Here is a 9,691-nt window from a genome sequence, read left to right on the forward strand (position 1 = left end):
CTCTTAACAATACCTTGCGAAAACAACCGGTAATTTCGCCTGTTGTTTCGGGGTTGTAAGGCCAACCCGTGTCAGTAAATAATTTATAAAGGCAATAACTATGAGATTATTTATTTTAACAGAACCATGCAGGAAAATATTTTTATACATCGATGTGTGTGGTCTTTAAAAACTCGCTGAGTTTTATACTTCCGAAAGGACCTTAATCCATGTAGAATTTAGTGACTTCTGTATTATTTAAAAAAAAAGGAAATAGAGTAAATAAAATTATTTATATTACTACAATTGAGTGTCAGATCCCTTAGGACAGCTGCGAAGTACTAATGACATTTTTCCAGGGTAAATAGAATGATTTTTACCATATAGTTGCCGAAAAAAATCGCATTACGAAAATGACACCTTTCTTGTGACGATTGGGTGCGCCGTTTGGGCAAAAAAAGTAAAATATGATTATTTTCGGCAATACCTGTACTTTTTCTAAATTTTGGCTTTGATATTTAGCTATATTTTTGAGCTGAAAACGCTGGATAGTCATGCAGAATTCCTAAATCGGAATATTATGTTTCACAAAAAAGTCGAAGATATCGTTCAAGAAAATTTGTATTTTTTTCAGATGTTTGTATACGACGGGAAGCGAGTTCTTGCCCATCCGGTAGTACTAGTAAAAGCTGAACAAACGCCAACATGGAAATTCTATTGATTTTAGTGTTCTTTTTCTAGTTCTTCTAGCTGTTTGCATCGATTCTAACGAATAGTGCAGCGAGGAAATTGTGGCAACTTATATGGTCTTATATGTTTTGTAGGCTAACCCTTCGATCTGAACTGTCTTCTTTTTTACTGCGTTTTTCAGCAATTTCTTTACCATAACGAAACAAACCGTTCTCGCCGCGTGCATATTTTGATGCCACCTCTCGCGAGGGCTACACGCTTGAATCCTAAGCTGTACGTGTGAAATGTGCAACACAAAAGTTAGCTAAAAAAAATGAAATTTGGTGTCGGTAGGAGGCTCTTTAAGATCGAGACTATTCAAGTAAAGTTTTGTTGTTGGGTATTTGCGTGCATTTTTCTACCAAGAAATAAACTTGGCATTTTTGCAGGTCGAGCTACAGCCCATCATAACAGCTGCCTATTGGAGAAGGGCTTATTTTTGTCCCGAGGTCACGAAAACACTTCAGTATTATTTATTATTCAAACACACGACAGGGCGGATTCTTCTGGCAAAGAACAACTGATGACAAAAGACAAACAAATATTTCTAAAACGATTTTTTTTTTCACAGCTTGATGCATTCAACTCGATAATTTCGTTAGTAGAAAATGCTTGGCCACAAAGTGGATTGAGTAAAAACAACGGCTACACCCTGCGATTTGACAACAGATAAATTTTTAAGTCATTTTAAAAGTCACTTAATTAAAAGAGATTTCAATTTTCAATGCTTTTAAAACTGAAAAAAGATTATGAAAGCTTAATGGGATATGTTAATGAGATTTCTGATGCAATATATTCTTTATTTTGAAGACAAAAGACAAGTACCGAACGCATGCGGAAACCGGTCAGCTGGCATGGACGAGCCTCATGAATTATTCCCATGGGCAAAGTTCATTCTTATTCACAAGGGAAGGGAGGTAGGGTGGGGCAGTTTTATTTATGGCGAAAGTTTTAATCAATTTTTTTCTCTTTCCAAATTTTAACTAAAAGCAAAGAAGGAAGTTTATATTTGTATTAAAGTTAGTTTTCAAGGTCTGCTCAACACTCTTTTTCTAATACTGCTGGGGATGAGATTGTTTTGGAAAGCTGCCCTACCCCTCCCTAAAAAATGATGTAACTCGTTTCCATGAGGCAACCTCGTGATCACTAGAATAAATTTGCCGCGTGGATCTGTTGTTTTGTGTTGGTTCGCGCCATTCTAGTGTTGTTCTTGGACGTCGTTGTATTGCGGCTGTGGCCTCTTGAGCAGTTTATTTCGCCTGTTCAAGTGAACAGTCTCTTGCAAAATGTCCAACGAGGTGGAATTCAACAGTTTAACCAAAGATGATGTTAAAATCAGGTTCGAAGAGCCTTCGCGTGTTCCGTCGAAACCGTCGGACGAAGAAGTCGAGCAGCACAAGAAAACACGTTTGATCCTCGTGGTATTGTTTGGCGTAGTCGTTCTTGCGATGGTGGTTGTAGCGGTCATCATCATTATTGTCGCTCCACAATGTGAAAAAGCTGAAGCGGTGCCGGAAGAGAAAGGCAATGATACGCTCAAAGGTAATGATACCCTCAATGGAACGATGGACGAAAATTGGTGGCATCACGCGGTCTTTTATCAAGTTTTCCCTCTGTCTTTCAAGGACTCAGATGGCGATGGATATGGCGATTTGAAAGGCATTTCTAGCAAGATGGACTACTTCAGCGAACTAGGAGTGAATGCCTTGTGGTTAAACCCGATCTACGAATCTCCACTGGCAGATGACGGTTACGATATTTCGAATTACACCGCGATCGACAAGAAGTTCGGAACCATGGCGGAGTTCGACGATTTCGTCAAAGAGGCTCAGAAGAAAGGATTTAAGATCATCATGGGGTTCGTTCCCAACCACACTTCAAACAAGCATCCTTGGTTCGCGAAGAGTCAGAAGTCCAAAGATAAATCGAACACGTTCAGGGATTACTACATTTGGCGTGATGGCGAAGTGAAAGGCAAGCCTCCGACAGGTAGGCCCCCGAACAACTGGATCAGTGTGTTTGGTGGAAGCGCCTGGACCTACGACAGCGTAACAGACCAGTGGTACCTTCATCAGTTTTACAAAGAGCAGCCCGACTTAAATTTGAGAAACAAGGTTGTAAAGGACGAACTGAAGAAAGTTCTGAAGTTCTGGCTTGGCAAAGGAGTCAATGGGTTTAGATTTGACGCAGCCCAGTTCCTGCTGGAAGACGAAAAGTTTCAGAATGAAACTGAAAACAAAAACTACAACGCGTCCGATCTCAAATACGACATGATCCAGCACAAATTCACATTCGGTAAGAAAATGATATTGTGTTTGATAAACCGTTTTTCTGACTTTATTAAAATAAATTAAGCTTATATTAGACTTACTAAAATTACAGCTCGAGCAAAGTGTTTAAAATTTAGTGGTACATAATATTATTAGTCTCAGTTCAGCTTTGTAGTGGCCAATACCGAAAGATATCATAACAGATCTTTCTTGTTCAGTCGTCTGTCACTGGTGAGGATTGTTTACATAGTTTGGAAAGTTTGGATGTTGATCATAGGATCTGTTAGGGAGAAGGGTATAGCCAGAAATAGTAGTTTAAGGTGATTCCCTAGTATTGCATTGCGCAACCTTACTGTGCAGAATCTTACACATAATTAGGGTGCGCACATAAACAAAATGGCAGCTTTTTTCTATGTGGCTTGGCTCGCGAGAGAAATCAATCATTGTTTTCTCGTAAATGAATTTGATGACCTATCATTTTTTCTCTTAGATTGAGAGTATCGATCAAATTCTTTCTGTAAAATGAATACAGATCAATTTCCATGGCAGAATAATACATAATCAACGAAAACATGTACTTTCCCAGTACTCACAAAGTGTTCTGTCACGCTATCGCGTGAGAATATTTATTGTTTGTACTGTCACTCTAGCTGTTGTGTGTCAATTTTTTTGATTGCATGCTTTCCGTTCATATGTAATTCGCGCCCTTTACGCTTTTAAAGATACAGTAGTTATCTGTCACAATATTCTACTATTGGACAATATTATTAGCTTAGGATTTCCATGAGAACAATGAACAATCCATAATTTTAAATCAGTTCGAGAAGCTATCATACACAAGCCCACGTAAGTTCTTTCTGTTTTTACCTCGCTAATAAATTGTTAAGCATATCGACGGTTTGAGGTTAGACTACCATTTCGAAGCCAAGTTAGTTTCGCGAGGATCGGAACACAAAAGAATTATGTGGTAATACAAAGTCTTTCTGCTCCTTGATCGGTGACCCCCTTTTCTATTAACTTCCCTGGCGGTAAACAGCAAACCAACAAAGTTTGGACTCAACAAATGTTCCTTCCTTTTTTAAGAGATTATTTTTATATTTCGCCAAATTTGATGCTCATTTCCCATGCCTAAATTTGGCTAAAATCTGTGACACAGTCCCTTTAAATTTTCAAACATAAACAAAGGACGCCATTTCGGTACTGAAATATAGGAAACATTGCCAAAGGACTCTTGTAATTTCACATTTAAAATTATAAAGTTATGCTAAAAATTTTGTTGCCAAAATTAATTTGTCACCTATGGTATTAATATAGTGGCCTAGATTTTTCTCTGTAATTTTTAAAAGTCATAACTTTTAAAAATTACAGAGAAAAATCTAGCCCACTATTTGAAGCATTAAAGATTCTTAATGTATACGAGTTAAATATATGCCAAATATCACTTTTTATGTATTCCTACTTTAATGGTAGACTACCAAGTTATTTTTGTAATTACTATAGATTAAACTAAAAGATCCATAATCACAATACACAAACATCCTCAAACATATATATTGATTATAAAAGAACAAATTATGGGAAATTTTCATTAAAATTTAGGGGGCCCCAAATATGGAACAATTTACCTAAGGATCTGAAGACACAGAAATCATATCAACTTTTTAAAAAATCAACTAAAGACTATATTCAAAATCATATGTATTCCTTTAATTTTATAAGCTAGATTGTAATTAGTTTATTAAAAATAGCAAATCCCACTTTAATATATTCAATTATTACATCCATCTGCTAAACTGTAAATAGTATATGTATGTATGGGGACTCTTACAAAAGCTCAGAAGAGCTTGCTGAGATCTCCAGCCATTATATACATTATCTTATGTAGCAGATATATTTGACATTTTGTAAAATAGAATGAATATAATGGAAATAAAGAATTTCATTTTATTGAAATTTCATTATGGGAACATCTAATTTTCCAATTAAAATTCTATTTTTTTTTTTTCTGCAGATCTTGATGCTGATCGAGATCTAGTAAAGGAATTCCAACAAGTGATGGATGAGCACAAGCCTCGTCCTGTTTTGTTGGCTGAGGTGATTGGAACCTTTGAAAGAACGTCAAAGTATTACGAGGTGGCTGACATTCCATTCAACTTTGGTTTGATTACCGGCACAAAGATAAAAGGAATGACGCTAGCTCAAAGTATTGACAAGACCATCAAGGATTACATGGCCAGTGTCCCCAAAGGAAAGATTCTCAACTGGGTCATCGGTAGCCATGATCACTCGCGTGTGGGTAGCCGACTGGGCGAAAACAACCGATATGCCATGAACACCCTTGCACTTACACTACCGGGGGTGGTGAAGACCTACTATGGTGAGGAGATTGGCATGGTAGATGGTAACATATCTAATCCAACAGATTATAGAAACAACTATAGGACCCCCATGCAGTGGAACAAAGAAAAGAATGCTGGTGAGTAACTCTTGATGTAGACTTGCATTTTGCACTTTTTAGGAAAAAGTATGGAAAATGATCAGATTTGATAAGACCTTTTCAGCACAGAATAACAGCTTGAAGGGCTAGAAGAGAAGGAAATGCAATCTTTTACCCAGATTTGTGGGTGGGCGAAGCCGAAGGCGAGATCTGGTCAAGTAAGAAAGTTCAATTTTTTTGATTGGCTGTTTCAAAACATGGCTGTCACAGCGCTAAGATTTGAACGTGCATTCCAAAATTCTCAAACCTCCAAGGGAAATAAATATTGGTTTACACCAGGAAGTCGAGAAATCGGGGGTAAACCTTGTTTCAAGTAATCGCAATTCCACTGTTAGTTGGTATTTTTGTTTGTTTGTTTTTTTGTTTTGCTTTTTTCATTTTTTTCCAGGAATTTTTATTTACCTGATTTAGCTTTGAGGTCCACAAAACGTAATTACCGGTAGCTCAAATTTGCATCATATAAAACACACTGTCATAAAAAATGTTGTGGTTATTCATCGTGGTAGAGTACAATAATAAAGTATTATTTCGTTTGTCTCACGACGTAGTCACGTGTGATGGAGATCGCAACGTTTCGACTGCATACTGCTAGTCTTCATCAGGCGATAAGGTCGACTGGTTGTGCGTTAGCTTATAAAGCACACGGCTGCGCTGTGATTGGTTGGTTTTCAACAACTCTGATTGGTGCATTTCGATCCTCAGTGTTCTGCATGCTGGTGTACTGTTGCTCCCTTGGCGGTCCGCAGTCGTACAGTTCTCCTGTTGTTGTGTTTTTTGATCGTGGGCATCCATGCTTCAGGAATTTCAATTCCACTGTCCCTGTTGATATTATTAGGGTGAAGTCTTATGTGAATTGCCTCTTTGACCCGGCGTGTGTACCAGTGCGAGTCACGATCAATAAACTTTACCTCATTCCAAAGCGGGTAGTGTCCGGTGTTGTTGGTATGCTCTGCAACGGCGGAAGTCTGGGTGCGTGCGAGTCGGATGTCCCGGTCGTGTTCTTTGATCCTATCTTGCATAGGTCTTCCAGTCTCGCCGATGTAAACTTTGCCACATTCACAGGGAATCCTGTAAACAACGCCATCTTGCTTAGTCAAATCAACAGCGTCTTTCGGCCGTACTAGTTGTGATCGTAGTGTAGTTTCCGACTTGAAAACAGCGCGTACGCCTTGTTGTTGTAGGCAGCGGCAAAGTTGATCGGAAAGACCTTTGACATATGGTAGAACAGCAGTAGATCTACTGGCGTTCTACCTTATGTCAAAGGTCTTTCCGAGCAACTTCGCCGCTGCCTACAACAACAAGGCGTACGCGCTGTTTTCAAGTCGGACGCAGAACAGTGGAATTGAAATTCCTGAAGCATGGATGCCCACGATCAAAAAACACAACAACAGGACAACTGTACGACTGCGGACCGCCGCAGAACACTGAGGATCGAAATGCACCAATTAGAGCTGACCAATCAATCACAGCGCAGCAGTGTGCTTTATAAGCTAACGCACAACTAGTCGACCTTATCGCCTGATGAAGACTAGCAGTATGCAGTCGAAACGTTGCGATCTCAATCACACGTGACTATGTCGTGAGACAAACGAAATAATACTTTATTATTATAAAACACACTCTTTGTAATTTCCTTTTCACTTGCCCTAATGAAAGCTAAAGGGTCAGCGAAAACATTGGGTCTTAAAACTGTTATGTGTAGTTTGCTGCTTTTTATTTTCTGCCAGTGTTTACAGACAATTACTGTACATAAACGTTTCTACAATGTTATTATTATTGCAGGTTTCACCACGGGAAAACCATGGCTGCCTGTTGCTTCAGACTATCTTACCGTGAATGTGGATACAGAGAAGGGTGATGCAGAATCCTACTTAAGCAAATACAAAGAGCTTGTTAAGCTAAGGAATGTCACTGCTTTCATCAGCGGCGATTTTAAGGTTGTGCATGCTGATACGCAGGTGTATTCCTATGTTCGCTCTCATGGTGATGATTATTACCTTATTACCATCAACTTTAGCGACACGAACTGGGATGGTGATCTCGATAACTTGTCAGGCCGTGGTACCGTGGTATACGATACTGAGGAAAAGGTGAATGGCACGGAAATTATGGACGTGAATAAGATTAAGCTTAATGTAGGTCAGGCCATTATTGTGAAAAATGGTGAATACGAGTGGCATTTTTCCTAGGAAGGATATAGATCAATAGCACTTTTTGTCAAGTTATGGATCAAGAATACTGAACTGAAATCATGCTGTTGAATTAAGATATACAGCTGTACACTGTACATGTAGTTGGAGCTTAAAGCTCAAAACATCTTTATTTTTTTAATTTTTGTTTTGTTTTGATTTTTGTTGTTGTTGTAGTCCAGTTTTTAATTCCTATCAATCAATCAATTCACTTTAATATAAGAGGGTGACGGCAAAGAGTAAAATCTGATAAACTATTGGCCCTTGAATTAAAAACTAGAAACAAGTACAAAAATTACAACCAACATTACAACAGTACTTCTGGATTATTTTTAACTTATTTATAGATTTCACGGTAGATGTATTTAGTTCCTATCTGCTTTTATAAATAATAGAACATAACTGTGTTTAATATCATTTCTTTAGCTGGAGGCATGGTGTCCAAATGGTTAGTTTGTTGGCCACTGTGCTTTAGGCACTGGCATTATTCCTGTGTTATTGTTCTTGGGAACAACACTTTACCTTTGGGGAGGGAGTGAAAGGGCAGTGGGTGTAACCTGATAGACTAATATGCAACCAGGAGGCGTTAAAATAGTCCAAGTTGCTTTATGCTACAGATAACATAGATGTTTTGGCTTTGTGAAAACCATTGCAAGATTTCACTTCTATTTAGGCACCACCACTTGGACTGAGAGATGTTGTATTTGTAAAAAAAAAATCAATCATTCATTGGAAACCTTTGCAATTCATTCAGCAAAGCCATGCCGGGTTATGACTTTTCTTGATGTTGATGTAATTGTTCATAATTATTAAGTTTGCTGCAAAAATCATGAAAAGTATGACAACAAAATAATTAAAACATTTTTGTTCCATGCGAATTGGTGTTGCTTAAAAGCAAAATGACTGTTGTAATAAATTATCTTATATTGCTGTTGTTAAAATCTTGGAGCATTATTTTCATGTTAGACAATGTACTTCAATCTTCAAAAAACATACACAAAGTAAGTAACAACCAAGGCCTTGTGTACTTTTGATGTAAAATGAACTAGCGCATTCCACCTTGACAATAAACAGAGTTTGTGCTTTTCTCTGGTTCACTTTAACTGTGTGTCCATTTAAAGGTTGTGATTACATTCAACTTAAGCCATTTCACGCAAACATAATTTTAAAAATGACCATAGTCATCCAGTCTGATCATACTAAATCATACTCGAACCTTTATATAATGTCATACAGTCAACTCTCTCTAAAACGGACACCAACAGACTGGCTCCAACTGTCTGTTTCAAAGAAGTGCCCCTCTTATTGGGAGTTAAGTTACAGTAAAATAACTGAAAAATGGCAGGAAGGGGACCAATACCACGTCTTCCTTAAAGAGGTGTCCATCTGATAGAGGTGTCCATAATTTAAGAGAAAGTTGACTGTCCCATATGATTTTATATTCTTGCTGGGTAGGGTATCCACAGTGAACTAGTCGATCAAATATTTTAAGATATTGTAATACTTGATCCATCCTTCAAGTTAATGTGTACTGAAGTTTAGGAAAGTTTGATTTTCAAGAAGGTTAAATAATGTTATGAATATTAAAACAAATCTAAACAAGACGTCTCTGCAAGGCTAAAATACATTATTGAGCTTTGTAATTAACGCAAACATACATGTAATAATTCTAGTTAGTTCTTAAGTTAGTTGAGTGTTGCCTTCTGGAGAGCAATCCTTTGTAAAGTTGAAAAGAAACTTGCTGATTATTAAAATTGCTGAAACTGTTAATTGTCAAATCCTGTCATGTTTTTGTCTATTAGAGAAGTTTTTAATTGAGTGTCAAAAAGAACCACGACTACTTTGTTTTTTTTGTTTTTTTGTTTTTTTTTTTTGTTTTTTTTTATTGAAGAGAATTTCGTAGACTTTACAATATTAATTATTAATAAAGAAGACGAAAAGAAAAAAAAAATACAATATTGATAATACAAAGAAAAATTTACACAATTTCACTACATATAAGTACAAGTACAAGGGAAAAAAAGGAA

General features: G+C 37.3%; 1 protein-coding gene across 1 annotated transcript; it reads left to right on the forward strand.

Moving 5' to 3' along the window:
* The first annotated feature begins 1,872 nt into the window (after positions 1-1,872).
* LOC144636286 (alpha-glucosidase-like) lies at positions 1,873-9,429 on the forward strand. The gene is made up of 3 exons (XM_078495458.1): positions 1,873-3,003; positions 4,990-5,454; positions 7,258-9,429. Exons 1-3 carry the CDS (start codon positions 1,995-1,997, stop codon positions 7,662-7,664), a joined length of 1,881 nt encoding a protein of 626 aa, XP_078351584.1. The 5' UTR covers positions 1,873-1,994; the 3' UTR covers positions 7,665-9,429.
* The last annotated feature ends 262 nt before the right edge of the window (positions 9,430-9,691 follow it).

The sequence above is a fragment of the Oculina patagonica genome, chromosome 13, assembly GCF_052425735.1.
Source record: "Oculina patagonica isolate OP01 chromosome 13, crgOcupat, whole genome shotgun sequence".
NCBI classification, from domain to species: domain Eukaryota; kingdom Metazoa; phylum Cnidaria; class Anthozoa; order Scleractinia; family Oculinidae; genus Oculina; species Oculina patagonica.

Excerpts from the sequence above, each read along its gene's own strand:
- LOC144636286 (XM_078495458.1), top strand. The coding sequence starts at position 1,995 with ATGTCCAACGAGGTGGAATTCAACAGTTTAACCAAAGATGATGTTAAA. Across the intron at positions 3,004-4,989 it reads CCAGCACAAATTCACATTCG|ATCTTGATGCTGATCGAGAT; the intron begins GTAAGAAAATGA and ends TTTTTTCTGCAG. Across the intron at positions 5,455-7,257 it reads GAACAAAGAAAAGAATGCTG|GTTTCACCACGGGAAAACCA; the intron begins GTGAGTAACTCT and ends TTATTATTGCAG.